Consider the following 27,779-nt stretch of genomic DNA (forward strand, 5'->3'; position numbering starts at 1 on the left):
GTAGACACAGATAAGCTGAGAAGAGAAGATATACTAGGAGTCCATGGCAGCTAAGGAAAAACAGAAGAAAAAGAGGAAGACCTCATGGTCATCCTCATAATCATTAGTTCTCTGTGCGGAGTGATCTTCGCTTGGTCTGATGTAGATTATACAGCCTGGTCGCGGTTGGAAGGAAGGACCTGCGATAGCGCTCCTTCTCACACTTGGGGTGAAGTATAATGATCTAACTCATAATGCAATAGTCTGACAGTACATGTGCATTGTATTTGTACTTTCTACTTTAGAATGCATGCTCTTGAAATTGTAAGATATATAAAATGTCACACAAAAAATCTCTAAATTCTTTCAATATTGTTTTATCTATTAAATACATTGAAAGAGGATGCTGTGGCTATGCATAACTATTTTTCTAATTATGTCATATAAATGTACTATGCTCACAATAATTTATTTACTGAGCACATCCATAGCCATCCGAGCTATTAATCAGAAATCCTACATGACGCTCTGTACATTAGCTTTACCAGCAAACAATACATTCAGGATTATTTGCAAGGACATGACATGGGATTTATCTGTAGCACTGCAAATAAAAGCACATTTAAAACATTAAATGACATTATACAGATAACAGTAATTGTATAGCAGGGATGAGAATGCAACAGAAAATACCGTAAAAGGCATAAAGACTAGAAATATTGTGTTACTTGTCAAAAATTTTGTGAAAATTGTGAAGGCTCCACTCAGGGATACCTTACTGCTGGCCAGGTGAATTTGTTTTAGTTGTATTCCCTGAAAGATCATTCCCCAGCAGTTATTTTATCATTCATGTTAACTCTTTATGATCCAAACTATGACACATCCTCACCACAATTATGTAGCATAAAATATTGTGTACTTATTTTGATCTTTATGTCAAACATAGGTACGGGTATATTTCTTTTACCCAGAATCATTATGCTGTTAATACTGAACATGGGTCAATCATTTTTCTTTTCTTACTAATTCTACCTGTTTGCATATGCTTTTCCACAACAACCAAGCATTGCTGCAGTATAAAACATCGGTAAGAAACTGCTAAACAAAAGGTCCTATTCCACTGCTTCAAGGAAATTAGCTAACTTCTAGTTATGTCTGTAGGATTAACTGCTAAACTGCAGCTCTCAGCAGTTTAGTGCAATCCTACAGACATAGATTGGGCAAAAACTACTGTCTCTCTACACTAACATTACCGGCTGGAGACTGGCTACAAGCTTTGGCATGATGTGGGTGCAAGCAAGGGGGTTTATTTGGTATTTTTAGTATTCAGCATTCCCTATTACTGCATTACCTGTTATATAACCCAGCTTTCTCAGAACCCTCATCAGGAAATCCTCATTATGGGAATAACGTCTATCCTTAGGGAGAGACCACCTTCTCAGGTGTGTGGAGACTTATACAGCCATAGTTGCTTTAATGCAAGGGAACATGGGAAAAATATGCAAATTTGTCTCCCAAGATGTAAACAGGGAGACAGTGCCTGTGTTATGCTGCCCTCTATAGCAAGCACCCTGAACAACATGCCCGACTTCCCAGAAGTCTTCACTGCATGATGTGAGGTTATAACCAAATCAATTTCTCAGCTACGGACAGCACCGTTTCTGTCTCTTTGGACTTCATCAGCGCAGGAAATCCTCGCAAGCTACGGTACAGTATTTAGTATTCTGTATTACACTTCCACATGCTATGTTACCCAGCTTTCCCAGAAATCTGAAAGTCTAGCTAGCTCTGGATCAAAATGTATTTTATATTATATGACTTAATTTCTTATTCAGTAATCTCTATTACAGCATTACCTGGTATGCTACCCAACCGTGAAAAGCAAATCTAGCATGGTATGCTATACTATTTAGTAAATGAATCAAACAAATCAAATAATTATTTAGCCCCCCTTTAATTGTCCACCAAATGGAATACAACCCCCTTTTTGGGCCCACCACATGGTATATGACCCCCTTTTATAAACCCACCACATTTTTTCATCCCCCATAAGGTATTTGACCCCTTTCCTATGGAATTCCCAAAACAAATAACCCCTTTTTTGGTCCAGCACACGTATATGACCACTCCCCCCCCCCCCAAGGTATATGACCCTTTTTTTGCCCCCCACAGTATATGACCCCTTTCTTATGGCAACTTCCCCCTTTATCATGGCCCCACACAGGATATGATCCCTTTTTGATACCCTACAGAGTATATGACTGATTTTTTTTATGGCCCTCCACGTAGTATATGATCCCTTTCTAAAACCCACATGCTGTATATGACCCCCTTTTTTACACCCCACCACCCAGTTTAGGACCACCTTTTGCCCCCCAACTAGCTCCTGTGCAGGCCACCCTACGCTACCACTTCCAGAGTGCAATGTATCCGGCACCAAAGAATGCCACGACGCTGTACTTAGCATAACAAGCATTCTTCAGTGTCATGATGTGAATGTAGCGCTGCATGGAGGTGGCAGTGCAGGGCTGCTACCTATTGCAATAACAAAATAAATTATTTTAAACATTTAAAAAAATGAGAGGGAGTGCTGCTGGGAACTGCCTGTGCTGGCTGGAAGCTAATTAGCATATGAATAAAAACAGGCTCATTCAAAAGCCACTGAGGCAATTTACATACTAAAGGTAGGTGTGAAGTAGCCTTTCTAAAGCCTATACAAGGATGTGATTAGTTAAAAATGACTTTTCTCAATGATAGATCCCCTTTAACTTCCTGGCTCATGTGCATTAGCATTAGAGGGGAAGAGAGAGGGGGGAACATCACTGCAGCCATACAGAAGAATATATTCCTTTTTTCATTTATTGCTCATGCTTTTGTAATTATGTTATGAGAGAAAAAGAAGAGGACATAAAATCAGAAAAATATTTATTTTTGGATTCTAGGTTTAGTGATACTTTAAAGTTGATTTATTGCATGTCCAATGCCTGTATCTGGACATACACCTAATGTCTCTGATCAAATACAATTTCATACTACTCCCTCTTTAATATACATTGAGATTAAGTTGGAGTCCATCAAACTGGCAAAGCAAATAAGCAAACAGTACTGAGGACAATAAATAGCATTAGGCTCTGATCTCATCTGCATCATAATTACCAGTTATAAAGGGAACCACAAGGTAGTATCAGATCTTTTATACGACTGATTCTCAACTTGCACCCCACACATCACCCCAGAGGCCATATTTACTGATGCTGTTATGCAGTGCGCATGTCTAAGCAAACACTGCAGCAAAGAGGAAGTATGAAGCAGTGTGGTGAATGATGAATGCAGCTCACCACTCACTCCATAAATGTTACTGGGTGTGGGAGACACTATGGGGCCATTATGTTACATGTTGAGGCATTGTGGAAGCATGTGGGACACTGTGAAAGCCATTATGATACATGTGGAGGCAATTTGGGGGCCATTATAGTAAACATAGGGGAACTATGGGTGCCATGATATTACATAAGGAAGCATTGTGGGGACAATTATACCACACATTGGACAGTGTGTGGGCCATTATATTACATGTGGGCATATTGTGAAGGCCATTATAGTGCACGTGGGGTCCATGAAGGGGCCATTACATAACAATTAGTATAAGTCATTTTTAAGAGATCGTTACTCTGGGGACACACAATTGGGGATATTTTGCGTGAATTGGTTGTGAAACACTATATTAGACGATGGACAAAAAATTAGCGCTGTGAATGAGTTTCTGATGCAAATGTGAACATAGCCTAATTATTATTATTATTATTAATTATTTACATATTTGCTTACATAGGGACATCTATTTGAACTGTATTTAATTATATCTAGAATTATTTGTTACCCACATATGCAATGTGATCAAGGAAGGCGACATTTTTGTTTATTAGTGCTCATGGTATCTGTCCTAGGCTTTATAACACAAAGTTGATAACTAGAGCATATATGCTGGGGTGTAAATAAAGGCTCACAGGCTTTATTTATGCTATACATTATAGCACCATCAACATTTCTCTTTCCTTTTCTATTTAAACCCAGGCTGCCACAAGGAACTGTTCATAACTAGAGATGAGCGAGTAGTGAAATATTCGATATTCGATATTTGTTTCGAGCAGACCCTCAATATTCGACCGAATATCGAATCCCATTATAGTCCATGGGGAAAAAATGCTCGTTTCAGGGGAAAACACAATTTGACTAAGGAGAGTCACCAAGTCCACAATGACACCTCAGCAAATGATACCAACACCTCTGGAATGCAACTAGGACAGTAGGGGAAGCATGTCTGGGGGCATCTAACACGCCCAGGTCCCAATATTACCTCAATAACACAGCTTATCAAATAGACACTTTCCAAACTCAATAGAACCTCTATGAAAGTGGAAAAATACTTGGAAACCTTCTTTCCTCTACATTAGTATGGACAGAAACACAAATTTTAAGCTAAAGAAACATTAGCATGCACCCCTTTAAATCACGTTGCCCATGACAAACACAGATGCAATAGACAATGGGAAATCCAACAGCCCCCACCCTTAACTGTCATTGTTTATGTGTGTATGATGTGGTGAGACCTCCAAAAATTACTTTTCTGGCCCTTCATGTGAGCACTTCCAAATTAAGTTACAGGCCCTTAAGCTGAGCCATATAAAAATTTACTTTTCAGGCCATTGGGGTGAGCCCTCCCAAACTTAGCTTCAGGCCCTTTGGGTGAGTTGAGCCTTGTACCAGCAGAGTATTAGGCCCTTGAAGTCAGTTGAGCCTTGCACCAGCAGAGTATTAGGCCCTTAAAGTGAGTTGAGCCTTGTACCAGCAAAGTTTTAGGCTCTGGAAGTGAGTTGAGCCTTGTACCAGCAGAGTTTTAGGCCCTTTGGGTGAATTAAGCCTTATAGCAGCAAAATTTTAATTTTTGGCCCTTTGGGTGAATTGAGCCTTTTACCAGCAGAGTTTTTGACCCTTGAGGTGAGTTGAGCCTTGTACCAGCAGTGTTTTTGGTCCTTGGGGTGAGTTGAGTCTTTATCCAGCAGAGTTTTTGTTTTTGGCCCTTGGGGTGAGGAATAAAAAAAATATTTTTCAATACATATTATGTAGTATAAACTATTACAACTATATTTTAAACTATTTTTTATCAACAATTACAATTTATGCCCCTTACACAAACATCTAAAATATTTACACCCAATTAACAAGATAATGCAACCCTCCCCCCTCCCTCCCGTGTAATCTATAAGTAGTTCACGGACAAAAGAGTAAAATCGGTTTACAGTTACACAACTATCTATTGTAGGGCTTAAGTCAGTGATGGCGAACCTATGGCACGCGTGCCAGAGAGGGCACGCAGAGCCCCCTCTGCTGGCACGCGTGCTGTCGCCCTGATCGCTCACTAACGGCGAATCCGATGCAGGATTCCCCGTTAGTGAGCGATCGCTGCCTTCAGCTGGTTGTGCAAATGCGCATCCAGCTGAAAGCTGTCAGTGTAGCTCAGTGTAGGCCACGCGTACTACGCGGCCTACACTGACTACAGTGTGTGACCTCTGAACAAGCGCGGGCGTGATGACGTAAGTCATCAGCGCGCGCAGTGAACAGAAGAGAGAACACCCGGCAGCTCTTCAGGTAACTATATTGTGTTTGTTTGCACTGTCAGGGGAGGGGGGCAACGGTAGACATTTCATGTTGTGTAGGAGGGGGCTACTGTAGACTTTCATGCTGTGTGGGTAGGGGGCTACTGTGGACCATTTTATGCTGTATGGGAGGGGGCTACTGTGGACCTTTCATGTTGTGTGGGAGGGGGCTACTGTAGACTTTCATGCTGTGCGGGTAGGGGGCTACTGTGGACCATTTTATGCTGCTACTGTGGATCTTTCATGCTCTGTGGGAGGGGGCTACTGTGGACCAGTTCATGTTGTGTGGGAGGGGGCTACTCTGGACCATTTCATGCTGTGTGGGAGGGGGCTACTGTGGACCATTTCATGTTGTGTGGGAGGGGGCTACTGTGGACCATTTCATGTTGTGTAGGAGGGGGCTACTGTGGATCTTTCATGCTCTGTGGGAGGGGGCTACTGTGGACCATTTCATGTTGTGTGGGAGGGGGCTATTGTGGACCATTTCATGTTGTGTGGGAGGGGGCTACTGTGGACCAGTTCATGTTGTGTGGGAGGGGGCTACTGTGGACCAGTTCATGTTGTGTGGGAGGGGGCTACTGTGGACCAGTTCATGCTGTGTGGGAGGGGGCTACTGTGGACCAGTTCATGCTGTGTGGGAGGGGGCTACTGTGGACCAGTTCATGCTGTGTGGGAGGGGGCTACTGTTGACCAGTTCATGCTGTGTGGGAGGGGGCTACTGTGGAGTATACAGGTATAATCCTGTGTGGGGGCCACTGTGGGCCAGATTGTACTGTGTGGGGGGCCACTGAGGGGCAGATTGTACTGTGTGGGGGGGCCACTGAGGGGCAGATTGTACTGTGTGGGGTCCCCTCACTATGTATATCACACAGTATTTGTTTTATAGCAGACGTGAAATTAGTACAGGATGTAATAACATTGCACGGTAAACTATAAAACAGATCCTGTGCGATGTAAATAGTGAAAATTAATTGTTTAAAAGTACAGAATGCAGAGACCTTTACCTTTCAGTACAAGATCTGTAAAGCCCCAGTCACATGACTGTAATTTGTGGGTCCGCAATTGTGGACCCACAGAGTTTTAAGGTTAAATTGCCGTGTTGGCACTCCGTGATAATTTATTTGGTTTTGGGTTGCAGTTTAGGCACTCGGTCTCAAAAAGGTTCACCATCACTGGCTTAAGTGATGAAAGCTCCTGTATAGTAAGCAATACTGACAATCTTACTATTAGGCAGTTTTCGCCTGACCAATATTGCTGCTCAGTAAGGCTGCTTGCACACTACAGTAACACAACAGTCTACGGGTCGTGGATTCTACATCTCCATAGACTTCTATGGAGCCAACAAAATTCACAGCTTTGTGCACAAAGAATTTATGGAACTGCCAAATCCATGGCCTGGAAGCCCGTGAAAAATACTGCAGTGTGCAAGCTGCCATTAAGGATACCAGACAGGTTTTATCAGTGCATGCGTGCATGTACATTCATGTGATCCATGTGTATGTATGCGTGTGTGCATGTACGAGTCTGGTCCACGTATATGTATGCGCGTGTGTGCATGTGCGTGTGTGTATTTGTGGGTGTGTGCACACGTGTGATCCATGTGTGCATGCACATGTGTGGTTTGTGTATATGTATGTGTGTATGTGCCCATGTGATCCATATGTTTCTGCGTGCATAGAGCAAGTGTCCATGTGTGCGTTAGTTGTGTGCGAATACGCATGTGCTCTGTTCATCCGTGTGTGTAGTGTGCATCCATCTGAGTGTCTTTGCGTGCATGTGTGGTCCATGCGTGTGTGGTATTTGTGGGGTGGTGTTTGTGTTGTGGCATTTGTGTGGTGTTGTGCTTGTGGGTTTGTGAATGTGTGCTGTCTGTGTGATGTTTATATGATGTTTGTTGTGTGTGCTGGTGCAAACCCCTTTAGCAGCGACTCTTTGGCGCCATCACTACAATCTTTTTTTATTCAGCATCTTATTATTTGTTCAGCAGTCCCATATAATTACATGAGGAAGCAGCACATATACATGATGGCTACTCCATTTAACAATTGACTCTGAACCTCCTTGTCTGTTGCTGGTGTCAAGTCAGGGAATGAGCAAACCAATTAATAAATCATCCCTGACCTGATGGAAGTGTTGGCATCAAGACATTCTCAGTGGAGTTAACTCTTGCTTGTCTTACCGCTGCCTGCTTCCTCTCAGCCCAATCTCTTCTAGTGTCAAATCCACTTCTTAGTTGCATACTGCTCCTGTGGCCCGGTGATGAGGTATAGGACCTGGGGTTTATTTATTGGTTTGGATGGGTGCTCTGCCTAGTGACTACACAAGTCTGCTTCATACTTTACACAGAACTACAGGCTGCAGTCCTCTGTAAAGTATGGAGGAAGAGGCAACAGTCTTTAGTAAAGTATGGAGGAACAGGTAGCAGCTCTGTGTAAGGAAAGAAAGTGGTCTTGACTCATGGCTCCAGCAACCTTGTGCAAAAAATATATACAGCATTAGAGTCAAGAGTTCAAATACTGCACAGCACACCTGTCAAATGTGACTGAGGCATCTACCTACCAACAGTAAATTCAAACTGCCATGTTTGAGTCCATTCAGATGGAGAAAAATGGTGTGGAATTTCAGCGCTGAAAAAAAAGCCTGCTAGCAGAAAAAGGAACCCATTGAAGTCAATGGGAGGCTTTTTTTTTCAGCGCTGAATCTGACGCGGATTCCACACCAAATTCAGCACCATTTTCCTCCATGTGAATGCACCCTTTTTTGTGTAGATCACTGCCATAGTGAGGTAATTGCAATTGGCAGCCTTGAACTAAAACTCTGGATTTTATATTTTATAACTATGGGTTTTACAATAATGCAGTATATTGTACTAGTCAACAGACTAGGGTTTCAAGATTCCTAGAGGGTCTAAAAAAAAAAGTTAAAAAAAAAAAGTTTTTTTAAAAAAAAATTAAAAAATGAAAGCATCCCCGCTTTCTCAAGATCAGAAATAAAAATAAACACATAAACATTAGGTATCTCCAGATCCAAAAATGACCAAAGTACGAACAAATAAAAATATTTTTCACCAGAAAAAATCAAAATGGGCGGACCAACTTTTTTCGCTGTCACCTCCCCCAAAAAATTTGAATAAAAAGTGATCAAAACATCCAACATTTTCCAGTGTGATATAAATAAAAAGTACATCTGGTCCCAGAAATAAGACGCCTTATGCAGCCCCATATATATATAAATATAAAAAAGAGGTGTCAGAATATGGTGACTCCAAGGCATTTTTTTTCTTTTTTCAAAGTTTTGATTTTTGTTAAGGTGTTAAAATATAACAAAAACTATAAAAATTTGATATCACTATAATCGTAATGACCCCAGAATATAAGTAACGGTTGGCCTGTACTGTGAACACCATAAAAGCAAAACCCATAATTAATTGGTGCAATTGCAGTTTTTTATAAATGCCCCCTTTCTGATTTTTTTTTTAAGTACAATATTTAGAATATTAAATGTTACCATTATGTCCCACAAAAAAAATAAACCAAATTACAGCTCTGTAAAGGAAAACATTAAGCAAAAGTTATGGCTTTTGGAAATTGAAGAGTAAAAGCAAAATTCATAAAATGACCACAGAGGAAAAAGGTTACACTGTGCCAGCTTTATCAAACTATCTAATGCCAATTTACTTTTAGATTGTGTAGTCTAACTTTACATTTCTTATGAGCTGGCTTAGCTTCTGACAAAAGTGCACCAAAATTTTAGCACAATTTTTTGTGCACATTATTGCATATTAAACTCCTCCCCTTTGGTAACTTGGACCACTTTCCTCATAAGCCCCCTCTAAAACACTTAGAAAATAAATGAGGCCAGTTTTGTGGTGCAAATTATGCCAGATTTCTGGCACATTTTCATTAGTTTATCTGTTCCATTTTCAAGTTCAATTTGATAGTGTCTCCAGTCATGTTAAAAAAAAAAAAATGCTCTAGAACACCTTTGGGACAGTTTTTTGCCAAAAACCTAAATAAAGACCAAGCCACTAAAGACAAAATATAGCTATGTACATGATAAATAAATCTATGTACTTAATGTCAAACAGACAATGGAAAATGCTCATTAGGTGTGGTTTAAGTTATCTTGTTCTTCTCCAAGCCTTTACAGACAAAATCAATAAATCTGCCTGCAGAGTATAGGACTTGCTATCTAGGACCATTAGAAGAAGACTGGCTCCATCTATTGGGGACGTAGATAAAAAAGTGATTTTTCCAAGAACCCTGTCGATAGAACTTATAGTATTATTCTATAATAACATTAGTGATGTAAGCTATGTATGTTATATTAAATCTGGACAATACACATATGATATCAACTATTGATCCTTATAGTTAATCTGTTCAAATTCTAAAATGTTTTGGATATGATTTAGAATGGCAGTCTTGGCCTGACTCCCTAGTTGTGGATCTTTAGGAGTAAATTCAGCAACACTTGGTTAATTTCTATCCTTATTCGACTCATTTTTGCAAAAACAATTACCTAGATTTATGAAGACTAGCGTTCCTCACACCAGTCTTCATAGCCCCTCCGCTGGCATAATACATAAGCCTCAATGTTTACGTTAGTGTTGGTCTATATGATTGGGGGGGGGGGGTTAGAATAGATTCACTTCAGATGGGAGATCATTTTTCTCTGTTTTTAAGAAAAAAAAAAAAACTGTAGTGGATCACCCCAAATAGAGGAACCTTTAATCTGATGTCCCTACAGTCCACCTGACAGGAGTGTGTCCTGAAATATTTCAGTCAGGATACTTGGACAATTTGATGGCATCTTCATTCACTATACCCAACGCATGCTTTATTAGATAACAGCACCAATATATATATATATATATATATATATATATATATATATATATATATATGTATATACATATACATATACATATATATATATATATATATATATATATATATATATACACATATATATATATATATATATATATATATATATATATATATATATATTACTACAAACATGCCAGAAACCAAAATAGTTTGTATTTACATTGTTTAATATTACACTATAGTATTAATGTAACATTTGGCCACAGCTTCATGAACTTAACAAGGAAAATATGACAAACAGTGTAAGACTAAGGCCACACATAGCAAAACAAAACTCAGATGCTGTGGGGGAAAAAATACTGGAGAGGCAATGAAAAATAAGACAAAAAATGCTGCAAAAACACTATTATTCACTGCTTTTCCATTCCATTTTTCATTTTTACATCCCTACGCCATATAAATCTATGGAGTAACTACTGAGATTCTTGAATCTTTGAAAATGCAGCTTTTTTTACAGCATTTTCTTTTTTCCATGGTGTGGATGAGATTAAATGAAATCTCAGTCACTTTGCAAGACACTACGTTTTTGTTGCGCCATTTTTTATCAAAATACAATATGCTTTGGGTATGGCTTTTTCAGACATTTTCTATACATGTTATTGTAAGAAAGAAAGTGGCAGAAAAAAAGTAAAAGTGAAAAATGCCAAGAAGAAACGCCATAAAAAAAAGCATGAGATTTTATTTCAAGGCAAAATATAAAATGTGAAATGTATGAGTAAAGGTAAACCTTAAGCATTATTATTTGCATCTCATCACAAAAGAATTATATGCACATACATACAGAAAAAGAGAGATAAACATAATTTTTCCACTTTCAATTGCCCAATATCCTAGAATAAATTGATGGATGCTATGATGGAAACCAACAAAACCTATCATAGCCAAAGAGGTCCATCAGGCATCTTTAATGTTTGTCATGTGACACATATTGCATGCTGTTATTTTCAATTTTCTGCCTAAAAATTGTATTAAAAGGGGCTCAAAGAAATTATATCAGTCTTTATCAGTTTTACCATGATCAGTTGCTTAGTTTCTATTTGTTCTTACACCATTGAAGTCAAAGGATGACAATTTAAAAAAAATAATAAAAATGTTGGAAATTTTGTCACATTGTCATCATTTTTTTTTTCAGTCAATTGCAAAGAAAAACAATAATGTACAACCTTACCCTAAAACTCTATTCACGTAAACATTTAGACTCCGAGGTAGTCTGCAGGTATGGGATCTGATGGAATTCTAATTCAATAGAAACATTTGGGATTCAATGAGATCCATGTGAAAACATATCTGTCATACCAGTCATGATAGAAAAAGCTATGAAAGTATAGTAACAATATTTGTATACCAGTCATAAATGCAAATAAAAACAATATTCAAGACTTACATTTAAAGTCTGAGACTTACATTATTACAGAAAGAACAAAAAATATGATAATTAATGACTGTTATAAAGAAATATCTGATGGAAACACCAATTTAAAAATCATGGTTAAAAAGTTTTAGTTTTTATTGCAATTGGTACTTATACATATGTAACATATGTACTGTTAGCCAGAGTTCACACATGGAATTTTTCTGGATGAATCTGCCACATAAATTCTGCCTTCAGTTCATTGAAATGGGAGGCAGATCATCTAGCAGAATAAAAGAAGTGTCCTGCATTATCTTTGGGCGGATTCCAATTGAGCTAAGCCTTCCTCAGCGGATTTTGCACCACAAGTCCCACCAAAACTTCTGACGCCCCTCCAGGCCGTGTCCACTTTGAAGTGATACACTATGGATTTCTATATGTATCTAGTACAAGAAATAAGGCAGCACTCAGAAAAAATAAAGCGGATTCTTTATTCCATCTTACAAATAGTCAATGTTTCAGTCTTAAGAGCATAATAAAAGCGATATAACGCACTTTAAATCAGGGAGTATATACAAAAAACATTTGTTTTATCATGCACTTTGCTTACTTACTTTTTATGGAATATTGTTAATAGAATTATTAGTTTATTATGAAGGTTTCTTTAAATATTTTTCTTGTTCAGACATTATTTGCTTGAGAAAGGTCTAGTTACTTGGGCCTAAAAAAATTGCTATTTGGGACATGAAATAAAGAATACTGGAGTGCTGCTTTTTCTGGTACAAGTGTGAATGGATAGCTAACCAGGGTCATAGCTTACACCCTCTGTGCTGCTTTGAACTTTCTTTGCTCTAGTTATGTATCTAGATAGATAGATAGATAGATAGATAGATAGATAGATAGATAGATAGATAGATAGATAGATAGATAGGAGATAGACAGACAGATCTATTGCTCTCACTTTTTATGAAGATATGGACAGATATCACTACAAATACATCTCACCCACTCTATATAAAGATATAGATAGACACACATGCGTGAGATAGATAGATAGATAGATAGATAGATAGATAGATAGATAGATAGATAGCAGATAGACAGACAGATCTATTGCTCTCACTTTTTATAAAGATATGGACAGATATCACTACAAATACATCTCACCCACTCTATATAAAGATATAGATAGACACACAGGCGTGAGATAGATAGATAGATAGATAGATAGATAGATAGATAGATAGATAGAGATATATGTATATATACAAAAGTAGCAGAGTTAACCAGAATTTCTACAATTGGTTTAATTGAAATATAGTGATTTCTCATTGTTCTTTCTTGTCTTCTGTGATAAGACATCAAACTGCAGCAGTTTAACTAATTGTAGAAGTTGGTGTTAACTCTTTAACACCTGTATCTCTAGCCATATATCTATATTTCTGTAGATTTCAATAAAAATATAACCTATCTCTCTTACTCTACATAAATAGATAGAAAATAAATAAGTCAGCCCTCCAAATCTAGAAGAAATAAAGGACTTTATTAGCCCAAGGTGACTGTAGATATAGCTATTACATGGCATGTGCGGTACCTTGGGTTGTACACAATGTACACTATGCTCTGGTACTGTACGAGCTTCTGCCTGAGAGCTGAATTAGTAACTCACGGAGCATGTTCGCCATTGTGTCAGCAGGGGGCGCCCGCACCTCATTTGTCTCAGTCAGGGACGTGCCCGTCTTGTAGTTTCCTTCACTCGGGCTAATAAATCTCCTTAGAATGAGAGAGAAGTAATTGGTGAGGAAAGGACTTGTTTATTCCATCATTTATTGCTTTACCATAAAGCCGTGAAGTTGTGCTTGGAACAGGGAAGCCTGCACCTCCCGCCCGCTCTCCTGAGAGATAGCAGAGACTGGATCCTCTCACACTGTACTGTAACTTCGCAGATTTCCAGGGCTCCCTGTAATGTGAGGAGGACTCTGCTGAGTAACCCGAGAGTGGACTGTAATCAGATATATACACTGCATGCATGTAGTCACACATACAATACACTACACCCTACTGTGCCACCACTACATCAACTATTAATAGGCAAAAAGATGGCACCAGATGTGTCTGCGCACACCGCACTGCCATCCACGCTGGGCGACATTTCCACGCTTCGGCTACAATATCTGTCCATGTAAAGTCAGTATATAACAGGCTTCAGGTGTACTATAGGTGTATACCGGCCACACCTGACAGCCAATCACAGGGCAGCTCTCAAATTGGTTACAGTAAATTGGAAAACAAAACCTGTGATCTTATTGGCTGCAATTGGCGGGAAACGCACTGTGTCTGCTTTAGTTTCCAGTCAGAAGTCAATCCTTTCATGTATCCCTTACTATTGGCGGGCTGTGCTGGCCTCTACTGGCGGCATCTTCTGTCATGAATAGTTATCATCTAGTCGGAGGCTTTCTGGGTTTTATATCTGTTATGGAGGGTATTCATTGTAATAACTATGGCACCTGCAGCTAGGAAGCCATACCCCAGCAATACTGAGAGGGAAAGCCTCTGTCCCACATCTACATAGACATTGTATCCTGTCTGGATGTAAAATGAAGGCAGCGCTAGAATTAACCATATGTATTCAGGTGGGAAATCTATACCTTTAAGTTTATTTGTAGCAGCCTGCATAGGAATAATGGAGGAGGGAGTGTTAGGATATAGATGAGGAATGGAGACTACCTCACAAGACTCTCCTTATAGAAAATGTCTGCAGATATGACTGTGCTTGAGAGCAGTCTGAGCTGTCCTGGGCTAAATGATAAACACGTCAGCCATGGCTACCACAGACCTACAGTGTATTAGTTATTAGTCAGCAACCTCTATTATTATTGTTATTATTATATAAATTATAAAGATATATAGATAAGATATAGTTGAGATATAATAAAGATATATTGAAATATAAAGATGGATAGATTGACAGAGATTAACAGGTCAGCATTTGGGAAAACTGACAACATAAAGTGCTGCAGAATATAGTGGTGCAATAAATAAAATTTATTATGATTATTATTAAGGATTTTATTAGTCCAACATACATCTTAGGCTAAGAAAGGTTTTTTTCTATTTTTACCTGTTCATTTTTCACTATACCCTTTTGACTTTGACCAGAGGTCTTGTACCCATTGGGGTCGCTGGGGCTTCTTATTGTCACATATAGATGGAGAAATAGACAAAGATTCAAGAATGTAGGAAGGATAAAGATATACAAAACCAGAAATATATATATATATATATATATATATATATATATATATATATATATATATACAACTAGGAATAGAGAACAGTGAACGACAAGTATATGGATTGGTAGCACAGAGAGATATGGGATAGATATATAGGAATAGATAATGAAGTATATAGATTGGTGGTGAGGAGAAATATATGAGAGGTAGATAGATAGATAGATAGATAGATAGATAGATAGATAGATAGATAGATAGATATGTATTCACATAGGACTATGAATATTAAATAAGATAAAATATTTAATTTAAGAAATATATTAAATAAAAATAAACAAATATACAAATATAGAATGATCGATTAGAGAAGTAAATTAATAGGTGATAGATCAGATACATAAGTAAACAGATAAAGGTATAATAAAAAAAAATATATGATGAATTATACAGACAGAAAGAGACAAAAGGTTATTGAAATTTATTCACAAATCGATTGCACAATGAGAAATAAATTCTCCACCAGAAAATAAACACTGAAACGGATTAGAATAATTTTAGGTTTTTTTATTGAAAGACGTGAGGGTTTTTCAAAAAAAAAAAAGAAATGAAATGAAAGAAAAAAAACGAATCTGAAGAGCTAGATCCCCGAGTTACCAGCACGTTTGTAAGTCCTGACTTCATAGAATACATAACACAGTCCGTGATCATTAACTTTTATTGAACTGGAGTGAAAAGAAAGAAAACCTGAGGTTTATTCCTGCATTTTAGCCCGCTCTGTACAGTATTAATGCTTAGTCATTCTTCTTCTTAGTAATATTATAGTACTGATCTCTGATGGATGGCACATGATTGTCGAACACCAGCAGGCGGGATGAAATAATAAAACACAGATAAAAAACCATATTACACCTCCTTCAATCACAAAGAGCTAGATAAGTTTTCATTTACAATATATATATCATGTAAATTGGAAAAAATTAAATGAAATGAATTTTTCTCTAAATATTATGTACACACCATGTACAACTCTGAATAAATTAATACCAATTTGCATATTTGGGATCCGTCTAGTTTATTTACATGTCTCATAAATATCTCTGGCACGCAGGTAAGTACCAGCCTGGTGATTTGGTGTGGGGTGCAGTCTACCTAGCTTCATACATTGGTCTTGTCTATGTCATTGCTGACTTCGTCTTCACAATCAAAGTAGACAACCTTAATGTCTGATTTCTAGTGTCTCCAATAGTCATATAAAGGAATACATCCTAGCCCCCTCCCCCAATCTCCTCCAGAAAGAAATTTAAGGAATTTCTTGCTCCCCCTTGTCCATCATCGATTCCATTGAGTCTCTGCATTCTTGGGCCATACCAAGCATTGTATTAGGAGCTTCTTCTCCCCCGAAGAATTATTATTATGCCAGTTCTTGAAGTCCCCAAAGGTGTCGGTTTGCCTCCTGGTATTGCAGGAATATATCTAGATATTTATACACGTTGATGAAATAAAAATCTCCTCAAACCTCCCGAATTTGTGGCGGGTTTCAGTGTGTCTTGTACAAGTCCTCCTCTTTTGATCGCTGACCCTTATAAATAAATAGTTATATGTGCTGTACAAAATCCCAGTGCTTTCAGCCCTTGTGGCTCAGGTGACTGACAGAGTGTGCCAGTCACTTGGGGGTCTCTCTGCCGGGGGAGACCTCTCTCTGACTCTCCAGACCACTCACCAGTCTCTGGATATTCTGTAATTCGTTTATGGAATCTTTCATTGAGCTCTTTGGGGACAAGGAACTAGAGTGGGGTCTCTTGTGGACAGGAGTATCTGGGATTGGGCTGGATTCCCGACTACTGCCTGGTTTGGAGCTCTCGGATCCCGGGTTGAGGCTGGCTGGCAATCCTGTGGTCAGCAGGTTGGTACTGGGAGGAATGCCCACCGGGATCTGGTAGGGGCTAAAACGTAGGCGAGGGCGTGTACTACTGAGGAAGGGGTTCCTTGGCATGGTGGTGGCAGCAGCGCTTGTGGCTGGCATAGCTGAGGCGGCAGCGGCAGCAGCTGCCATGTAGGTGTAGGGGTATGGGAAGAGCCCTCCAAATGTGGGCATTGGAATTCCCTGCAGGACAAGAAACAACACTTAATAGATGCAAAAGTTACATCACAACTGCAACAAGAAAGGGTTAATGAAAATGCTAGCACTTAATACACAGACACACACACACATATATATATATATATATATATATATATATATATATATATATATATATATATATATTATAGAGAAAGAGAGAGAGAAACTGCAATGACACCGTGGACTTTATCAAACTACAGATACTATGAAACTGACAACTTGATTAGAAATCGCCCACTGACCTATTGGAATAATCTCTTATTAATATTCCGATTTTTATTATTACTATTATGATATGAAATTGCATCTTCCTAAAATCATTTAGTATAAACTTAAGGATAGATTTGATGGTGTGAAGCCAGACAAATATAGAAACAAATACATAAACTTCAGCAGATTTTTTACACGAAGCCGCTTATGTGAGTAAGAAATTTGTGCCAATAAAAGGCAGCGATAATATCGATTACAGATCGGGTGTCAGAGATTTGTCTGGCTGTGGTTGGGAGACCAGCACAATAGTTTACTGGGACTTGCTGAGAAACCGAATCTAACATGAATAGGAGCATTGGGCCCAGCAAGACACCTGAAAACTGGGATCAGGTTAAATCAAGAAGGAAATATAAAGGTTCCAGAAGATTATTTGTCCAGAGCTGAGCTTTATTCTGCTGCAGATCGGGGAGGTGTCACACACAGGTCACAGCAGTTACTACAAGAAGGGTGTCAAAGTCTACTATAGGGGCAACATGACTGGAGCTTATGGAGCTTTCATTACAATACCCACCACTAGAATATGTAGAAAAAGACGTGGCTGCTTACCTGAGAGGCCAGCATGTGCTGGGAGAGGTGGAAAGGGAAAGGTGTAGCTGCTCCAGCGGCCCCCTGCACTGAGGAGAGCCCCCCATTTTCCAGGCCGCTGGCCCCAGTCATGGAGGCTAATAAATGTCCCATGCCCATGGCAGAGAAGGCTCCGGGGGCCATAGTAAATTGTCCTGGGTGGATGAACAAGGGTTGTCCAGCATTCAAGGGGTTAAAGAACTGCTGGCCATGCAGGCCAGAAAGAGCCAAGCTCTGCAGGTGGCTAGCACTGAGTTGTGGGGGGCTGTCAGTCTGTACCATGAGGGGCGCAAAGGTCTCTTTAGTCAGCCCCCCGCATTCTGCCTCCACAGTCTTAGAGTCCTCTTTCCTTCGGCTCTCCAGTTTGTCCTTCTCTAAACTCCGGCCACTGAAGATGCTGCTGTCGCTGTCCTTTCGGCTTTCAGGGGACTCTGTTTTCTTTTCAGGAGTGGCCTTCTCCCTGCCCCTCTCTTCTAACCGGGGGCTACTGGGAGTAGAGGGGGTTCCCCCAGGGCTGCTGTGACCCCTGGCGATCCGGACTTCTCGCCTCTCCAGCTCCTGATCGCTGTCTGCTCCATACTTCTCATCTATAATGCAAAGGACATATGGCTCAGGACTCAGCTCTGACTTTAATGCAATAAACCATTCATTGGAGAATAAAGAAGTAAAGACTAAAATCCCTGCACAGAAACCAGACCAGTCACTTTATGGAACAAGAGTCAAAATAAAAGGAAAAGAATTACTAATAACTTTAGGATTTTATTTACACGGTCAAATTTTCATTCTAAATTATAGGATGCTCCAGCTAAAACCAAGCAGTAGACATAGAGGAAAAAGTTATCTCAGCATTACCATATCCCATAGTACTAGGCAAGATCAAACTAAAGCAAAAGACCCAAATGCTAGAATAGTAGCCAAAAATCTAGACAGTAGATAAAGTGATAAGATAGTAAATACTAGAATGATATCCCCTCATACAATAATACACAATAGTAGAATACATAACAATTCTCGCTTGCAGCTACAAGTGATTTTTCTCTTAGACAGGATTATAAACAATTGGAACAGGTCATTTCCATTTTTTGACTAATACTAACATTTTACTTGTCAAAATGATGAAACCGTCAAAATCAGATTTATTCATTCCTTGCTTTGTAATAGGTGTTCCATATAATAATAATATTTGTAGGATTATAAAAAATATATTAAAATTTAAAAGAAGGGTAGAAGTAGGGGATCAGCAGTTTAAAATAGTTTGTTTTCTTCAACATACCCCTGTGTTTCCATAAACTACAATGCTTTTCTCACAATTCAGTGTTATTATATGGCATCCCAGCAACATATTCCATATACATAGAAGACAAGGCAGTGGTTGTCATTCGTATATACTGATTAGAAGAATCATGTATACAGTGCTATCATATAGACGAGCAGAGAGTCGTGTTCATCATGTCACAATTACCTCTATTACTGCGGCTGATTCTCAGGGGACTGGGCTCTGTACCCAGAGGAGAGTGCATGCCATCCCTGCCCGGGGCAGGATCACACGAGGAGGCGTCAGATTCAGCCCCATCCCTGTCTGCCTTGCACTGCTCCTCATACATCCGCAGGGAGGGCAACGTCAGCTGTTTTCTTATTAGGAAGACAAAGTATGGGGAAAAAGAGAGAAAAACAAAACGATTATCCCCTCCATTTAGTAACAAGCACCTCATCATTATTCCCCCGATACCTCTCATCTGTTTACCAAGAGTTTCTACATAACTTGCAGGTATCATAGTACTTGTGTTATAGCACCTGCAGCTATTATAGTACTGCTCTAGTATAAGACTACCTGCACACACTAACATGTAATATAGTGACATGTAATGTAGTGACATGTAATATAGTGACATGTATTATAGTAGAACGTAATACAGTGCCATGTATCATTGTGACATATATTATAGTACCATGTATTATGGTGACATATAATATAGTGACATGTATTATAGTGACATGTAATATAGTAACATGTAATATAGTGACATATATTATAGTAGAATGTACATGTAGCATTGTGACATATATTATAGTAACATGTATTATAGTGACATGTAATATAATAACATGTATTACAGTCAAATGTATTATAGTAACATAATATTGTAACATGTATTATAGTGACATGTATTATCGTAACATGTATGTAATATAGTAACATGTAATATAGCAGCATGTATTATAGTGACATTTATTACAGTAACATGTAATATAGTAACACATATTACAGTAACATGTATTATTGTAACATATATTATAGTAACATGTATTATACTAACATTTAGAGAGACATGCAATATAGTAACATGTATTATAGGGACATGTGATATAGCAACATGTATTATAGAGACATGTATTATAGTAACATGTGTTATAGTAACATGTATTACCTCTTCTCTCGTCTTCCATTACCCGTATCGCGAAATCCTTTAGCAAATGGATTGTTGTCGATTTTAAGTTGTGTAATCTATAGAGTGAAACAGATGTATAGAGACAGATATAAAAACAAATTTCATGATACCAACTTAATCCATATATATATATATATATATATATATGTATATATATATATATATATATATATATATATATATATTACACACACACACACAAACGTAGATGTAGCGGAGTTAACCGAACTGCTGGAACAGGTTAACCAGCTGCAGCATGGTGATATCTTACCGCAGAAGACATCAAAGACCAATGAAAAGTCATTATAATTATTTTCCCAATTATTTATTTATTTTTATTTATTTAATATATATTTTTTTTTTAATTTATTGCGATGAGCTATCAGTCTGCAGCAGTTCGGAGTTACCTTTGCTACAACTATATAAACTTCATTGTGACTTATCTATCCAGCATCAAACAGATGTCAAGTGAGCAGATAGCTAGGCAGATGTAGAATTCCCGGGGCACCACAAGTCCCAGCATTAGCTAATTCATTAGCTGCACTATGTAATCTCTTGGTAAGTGACAGAAGGTCCCAGCATTGTGTGCGGCTGTATGGCTGAGAGGGTTAATCTAGAAGTTCCATTCCTAAAATTTGAGGGTAAATAATGTTTTGCAGATTGTAATCCCCTCACGCCCCTGCCCTACCTACATTGCAGCAGGTTCCTTTACACACAACCTCCCTGGTTTAACACACCGCAGGCTTTATTAAAAATGATGCTGAGGTTTGCCTTGAATTATTAATAGAGTTTTAATGATAGCAAGTTATTTTTCAGAGCCCCCTGGAGGAAAGATGGCGACTAAACATTGCAGCGCTGGTTAAAAGCTATTCTTATCTCCCACATAAGTCTGACTTATGGTGCAGGCGACATTAGGGCAATAAATAATTCAGGCTTTTGAAATATGTCCCCCTCAGATGCCATCTTTAAAAATGCATGGCTGATCTCCTTTATGGTATATTTGCTCCAACAAATTGATTTTCTTTTTGTTGTTTCCTAGGTTTTTCTTTACTAACATTATGCAGGCCTAGTGCAAGCAAAATAATCCAGATTAAATCGATTTAAGAGATATTACATAGAAAGCATTTGCACTGTCATAACTATATATACACACAGACCAATACAGTTTATTACCAATGGCGTCTAACAACGTCAATGAATTGCAATAGGTTGATATATTAGACGATTTGTATTTAATATAGGAGTGTTTGGGTGAAAGGTAGAGCTTTACCGCTTCTTCTAGCATTATAGAGCATTATAGGGGTTAAAGAGTCCGAGTCAGCATGAGCTTTTTAATAGGAAGCCCTGTCTGCTCCAAGATGCACGCTGCCTATCAGCCTTGGCCAGCTTGTGGCTGGGCTGCAGCCTAAGTGTTCTTTAATCGATCGTGACTCTGTGCCATAAAGTTTACGATTGGAACAAGCCCACCAGGACCCTCTAACAGATCTGTCAATTAACATCAGAGCAAGGGGCTTAGCTGTGTCCTGGGCTGTGGACACAGTGCACGTATATGTATGTACTGATGACATATTAGCCATAGGAATATAAACCGGAGCCAAACTAAACAAGTAAAGCTAATTACACATACACTTTCTGCAACTGAAAAGAGGACATGGATTATGAGGCCTGAAATTACAGCAAAGCAACACACAAAGCGTGAAAGCCACATAAAACACAACCACAACCTATTCATTAGGCCCATAATCCTCTCCCAACATACCATAAAATAATATGGACTAGATGAATTCACAATTCATAAACTCATGCTAACCAAATACCACCCAGTCCAAATTCATATATATGAAATAACTCCATACAGAATCAACTACACATAGGCCTGAAAAGTGTCCAAACAATACTAACAACAGCAGTAGCAAAAAGAATAATAAATCATGTCCATATATCACTGGGAAATATTATTAATAATATGCTCTTACCTTATCATTCTGATAAGCGGTTACTGCTATGAAGTCAGTCTCTGGGAACACATATGTCCTGAAAGTGCTATAGGGGAGCTTTAATATATCATTGGCTCTCACAATGTGAAATCTGGGTTGGTATTTATGCATGGAGTTCAGTATAGTCTGTAAAAATAGAATAATATATGTAAGTGGAAGAATAAAAACTTAAATACGGGATCACTGCAGTGATCATATACCTTAAACATAGACCCAAAATATTACATTGTAATCTAGCATATGATACTGCTGTAATCATTCAGATAGAAATTAAATCTTATTCATCTTGCATAAATCCTGAACACTATATATATATATATATATATATATATATATATATATATATATATATATATATCAGTATAGTTACTTAGTAGAATATGTATTCTTTTTCTGCTTTTATGTAGAAACTATAGTATACATTCTTATCATATTTTATAAATAAGATTAATAACATATTTTCTGTTCCTGTTTCACTGAAGATTAAAATGACTGGCTGGATAAATATGCTCGAAGTGTCATAAAACGAATCGATCTGATTAATATTCTATCAACTGTAATGTAGAGGAAAACACGTATTACAGACACTTCCTATCCCAGCGCTGAAATCTCCAGTGCAGAAATCCAGGCTGTTGGCTGGCACACTCAGGCCACAGATGGGCATTCCTGGCCACTGTAATATACTGCACTAGTAAGGCCCCTGAAAGCAATAGCCCCAGGCCAGGAGGGGGAGAATATTCTATGGGCACCAAGGGGTTAAATAATGTATATAATGCCTGTGTGTTTGCATACACTATATACCTGCAGCAGCAGCAGTTCTGACATGTTTGGAATAAGCCTGTATACTATTCACCTTGAAGCACCAGCAGTTTGGGAAGGCTTTAAAGTTTACTAATCCACATTGATGCCATTCACTGATGCTTGGATTTCAGGCAAAATCTAGTAACAGTGTCATTAGGGAAATGTATACAGGACTTTACAGTGATGGATGTGGCTGAAAGTGATAGCCTGCAAATGTTTAAAAGGATCAGCTCAGAGGAAAATAAGAGATTTGGCATTACCTTGGGAAAATGTTAGCATGGGTGGATATTTTTATTTAATGTTGCCAACCAATACAAAGGTAGTCAATGCAATATGCATACAAAGCAATGGCTTCATGGAGACTATACATACTTTGCTGGGGGCTGAAAGTCTTACAAGGAGGTTGTTATCACCTCAGGTAAAACTAAGCTAGGGAACAAAGTAAAGGCTTCACCTGAAGATATAATGTCACAATGCCAGCAGGGCTGCAGGAAACATTAGCATTAGATAACCAGAATGAATGGACTCACTATCGCTGTATTTACAGATATAGCATGCAGAAATATCAATGATGGGACTTTCTCAAGACGGTTAGAAGACGCAACAATCTTGCCCCAATGACTGACTGTCACATAAAATCAGGACATTTTTGCCAATTACCATATCAAAACAAGTCAAGGTCAACTTTCTTTTTTTTTTGTCGCCTAAATGTTTGTGAAAGGGCAGAGACAGTGACTGCGCCACTACATAGGCTCCCTCCATTGAGGTACAGGAAATGTCTCATTAGTCTCCAAGGAGGAGGCACAAAAATAGTCTTATGTTCAGCTGAGAAGGCTTTTCATATTTCTGTTATATGGTAAAAGTGGGTGTTTTATTTCAGAACTATGTGAACATTCAACCCCAGAGCGTCTATGTAAAATAAATAATAATAATAATAATAATTATATATATATATATATATATATGCACACCTGTACAAAGGCTTCTGTATATTACATCTGTAAAATGCTGACTCTTGTATTAGGGCCTGACCAAAACATACCAAACTGGTGTATCCAGTACTGTATGGTGCTTACCCATTGGGTTGCCCCTCTTTCTGACCTCATTTTTGGGCTTTATCTAATCCTATACATTTTATAGATTTAAAAGTAATCTATCTGGTGAATTGTCCTCCTATGAAAATTGTCTGGCAGAATTTTATGTCATCTTATATATACTGTGGGGGGTTATTATAATAGTAACACCAACATATACATTTTCTTCATATTTAAACCACAAGAAAACATAAATAAAATTACTATATATATATATATATATATATATATATATATATATATGTAATTTGTGTTTACTCGTGGTTTAAATATATATATGGAGATAACCATCTACCTAAATAACAATAAGTACATTTATTCAAAAGTCTGCAATGTGAGCAGCAATTGAATACACTGCATTGTATATATTTATTATAATACAATCGTCCTTATGTTCCTGTATACAGTAATAATAAATGATAAGCAGCCTGCTCTCTGAGAAAAAAAATGGCATTCAGCTAAAATCATTCAGTATCTCCATGGACAAGAAGTATGGGTAATATATGACACACCTTTGTGTCAGCTGCACACTAACATATACATACTACGTTTACATTATACTATATTTTGTGCAGGTAGTTTCAAATTTCCCTATGAAGAATACGCTATAATGAATTCAGGAAATAAATAAAAATACCAAGATGTGTCTCCCCCCAAGTAGTAATGTGCATATACAAATGTATACAATATAGATAGTTTATACAAGAGTGGTATCACTGCAAGCCCCAGTACAGTGGATATAGTGTATATACCACTGCTTATCTCTACTGTATGTTTACTGTAAATCCACTGCTTGGATGGTAAGTAATAAAAAAAACAACAACCGCTATACCATGTGCATAAAAGATTAGATAGCTAGATCGACAAACACATAGACAGATGGAATAAAGTAGTGTACTCACAAAGCCATGTTTGTCTGAAATATTGTTGGTGAGCTTGAGCTTGTGAAAAGCAACAGGTTTGGCCATCCATTGCTCCCCAGTAGCCGGGCTGTCAGGGTGGATGTACATACGTTTCGGCATCTCTGGGTCTGCCTTTCCTGCCACCATCCAGCGAGAGTTATGGAACTTATAGCGACAGTCATCGGCGGCCACTATATCCATTAATAGAATGTACTTGGCCTTCTTGTCCAGACCACTCACCCGCACTTTAAATGGGGGGAACATCCTCCTGAAACAGGCAGCAAGAGTTTTCAGATTTACTTATAGTCAAAGACGATTATAGGGCAACTAGAACTAGTTATAGAATGTGCAGGGGCGACATCGTAAACATATATATATGTGTGTGTTATATATATATATATATATATATATATATATATATATATATATATATATATCACAAACCTTTATATCATTCTGCATACTAGCCTATTGTATATATGCTTTGAAACCTAGCCTCTACAATTGAACGTAAATATTGTGTCTTTTTAGCACTGAACAGTAATGTTTTTTTTTTTTTTTCATATTTAACATATAGCATAACATTAATGCCAAGCAAATGTCTATTACGGTGATGATTAGTGTCCCCAATGTAAATGGAGAGGGTTGTGTATATTTCACTTTGTGCAATTTTTATGTAGACAATACTATCTAGTTAGTTCTCTGTTTACAACCTTTCTAGGGATTTCTGAAAAATTCACTTTCACTTCTTCCAAAAAAGGTTATACAAACAGTGCAAAGTTTGCTCTACGGTAGACACACGTATCATAAACACTATATACTACAATGTGATATATATATGTGTGTACTTCAGTCTGGGAAGGTAGTGTCTTAGTGCTACAATTCTCTCAGTGATGCAATTGGTATTTATTAGTGTATTGGCAGGGATATTAGTATCGTATTAAAAGCAGAGGATATGATTATTATATGATTATCTGACCTTCCAGATTTGGTGATGACCATCTCAGTCCCCAGTTTATGGAACTGGTCCCACAGCTCCTTGGCTTCCAGGGTGACTTTGGGGTCGTCCTCCACCTCCTCCTCTGGCTCCAGGCTCTTAAGTGAGCGCAGATGAGCCGCTTGGTGGTGGTGTCCCAGGGCCGAGACATGCAGCCCAGCTTCAGCGGCTCCAGCCAGGCTGGGGTCAGTCAGAGGCTTGCCCAGTGTGGCCGGGGGCAGAGCCAGAGCCGGGAAGAACGAGGGTTGTGTGGCCGCAAGGAAAGCTGACATGGGGAAATCGGCTGGTCTAGGAGCGTGGAAAGGGTGGTAAGCCATGGCAGTCCCCGGGAAGGCTGGATCTCTCATCGGTGCATTCAAGTATCCAGGAGGGAACAATGAGCTGGAATAAGGAGGTGGAGGAGGCTTCCAGTAGCCGGCTCTCAGTACAGGGCAATAGTCCTGGTCACTCCCAGCACTGGTTGTCGTCCTTGTCCCCAGGAGCAGTGCTGTACAACTAGTGATGTCCTCTCTCTCTATGGTGTTAGGATTAGAGGGATGTGTAGGAAAGTTGCGGGGCAGAAGTGTGACGGGGGCCAGTCATAGTGCAGCACGATCCTGTGAGATCTTGTCGTGATCTGGGGAAAACTGTGACTATCTCACATGTCCTTCCTGCTCTGATCCCCTCACTAATGAGCCAAGCCCCCTTGATTGCTGATTTTACGCTTTCTCCACCAATTGTGGATCTCCATAGGCGGGGTTTTCACAGCTCAGGCCAAAATCTGGAGGAGAGAGAGGGGGGAGACTGAAGAGGAAGGTGTCGGAAGCATCAGCAGTAAGAAAACATGTCAACAGGATAAAATATTAACCAATGACAGCAGGAAAAGAACCATGGATTCCCACCCCCTGCCTGCAGGAGCCCGGCAGCCCTCAGAACCGGGCTTAGACATGGTCCCTGCCGGTAGGGTCAGCTCCTATAGGGGGGAGAGCTGCAAAATGCCCCTAGCAAGACCCGGCTGGGAAAAGAGACCAAAACGCATTGCTTAGGTTTTAAAGAATGACACACACATTATATATATATATATATATATATATATATATATATATATATATATATACACGTATGATATATCATACGTGCGAGTGCTTATGCAAGTGTATTATTACACAAATAATTACAGAACGCTACATAAAGTAATTCGTGTAGGATACATAGGTAGATAGACATATATATATAAAGTTTAACTATTTAGACTGATAAGCATTAGAGAAGGCAAGTCTCTCCAGGCACCAGCAGCAGAGCTGTGGAATGAAGCCTGGCTATACTGTAGGAGCAGGATACATACAGACTGGCTAGAGGTGGGGCCCACTCATCACAAAGTACAAGTCTTGTTGTATGAGAAGTCCACTGACTGGCACATAGTGGAGGGACTGGCTGGTACTAGCATTCTTCTAGCTTGTGTATGGGTGCAGCACTCCTGCTGTGTAC

At 38.7% G+C, this 27,779-nt stretch overlaps 1 protein-coding gene across 1 annotated transcript; it reads right to left on the reverse strand.

The window, feature by feature from the left end:
* Window positions 1-15,706: 15,706 nt before the first annotated feature.
* TBX2 (T-box transcription factor 2) lies at window positions 15,707-27,309 on the reverse strand. The gene is made up of 7 exons (XM_075264737.1): window positions 26,295-27,309; window positions 25,316-25,583; window positions 22,498-22,644; window positions 20,501-20,577; window positions 19,534-19,703; window positions 18,054-18,658; window positions 15,707-17,219 (listed from the first exon to the last, which is right to left on the reverse strand). The coding sequence occupies exons 1-7, from the start codon at window positions 26,657-26,659 to the stop codon at window positions 16,779-16,781; spliced, it is 2,073 nt and encodes a 690-aa protein (XP_075120838.1). The 5' UTR covers window positions 26,660-27,309; the 3' UTR covers window positions 15,707-16,778.
* Between the last annotated feature and the right edge of the window lie 470 nt (window positions 27,310-27,779).

This window comes from Leptodactylus fuscus, chromosome 2 (genome assembly GCF_031893055.1).
Source record: "Leptodactylus fuscus isolate aLepFus1 chromosome 2, aLepFus1.hap2, whole genome shotgun sequence".
In the NCBI taxonomy this organism is placed as follows: Eukaryota; Metazoa; Chordata; class Amphibia; order Anura; family Leptodactylidae; genus Leptodactylus; species Leptodactylus fuscus.

Excerpts from the sequence above, each read along its gene's own strand:
- TBX2 (XM_075264737.1), bottom strand. The coding sequence starts at position 26,659 with ATGAGAGATCCAGCCTTCCCGGGGACTGCCATGGCTTACCACCCTTTC. Across the intron at positions 20,578-22,497 it reads CCGCTTATCAGAATGATAAG|ATTACACAACTTAAAATCGA; the intron begins GTAAGAGCATAT and ends TTCACTCTATAG. Across the intron at positions 18,659-19,533 it reads AATCAGCCGCAGTAATAGAG|ATGAGAAGTATGGAGCAGAC; the intron begins GTAATTGTGACA and ends TTTGCATTATAG.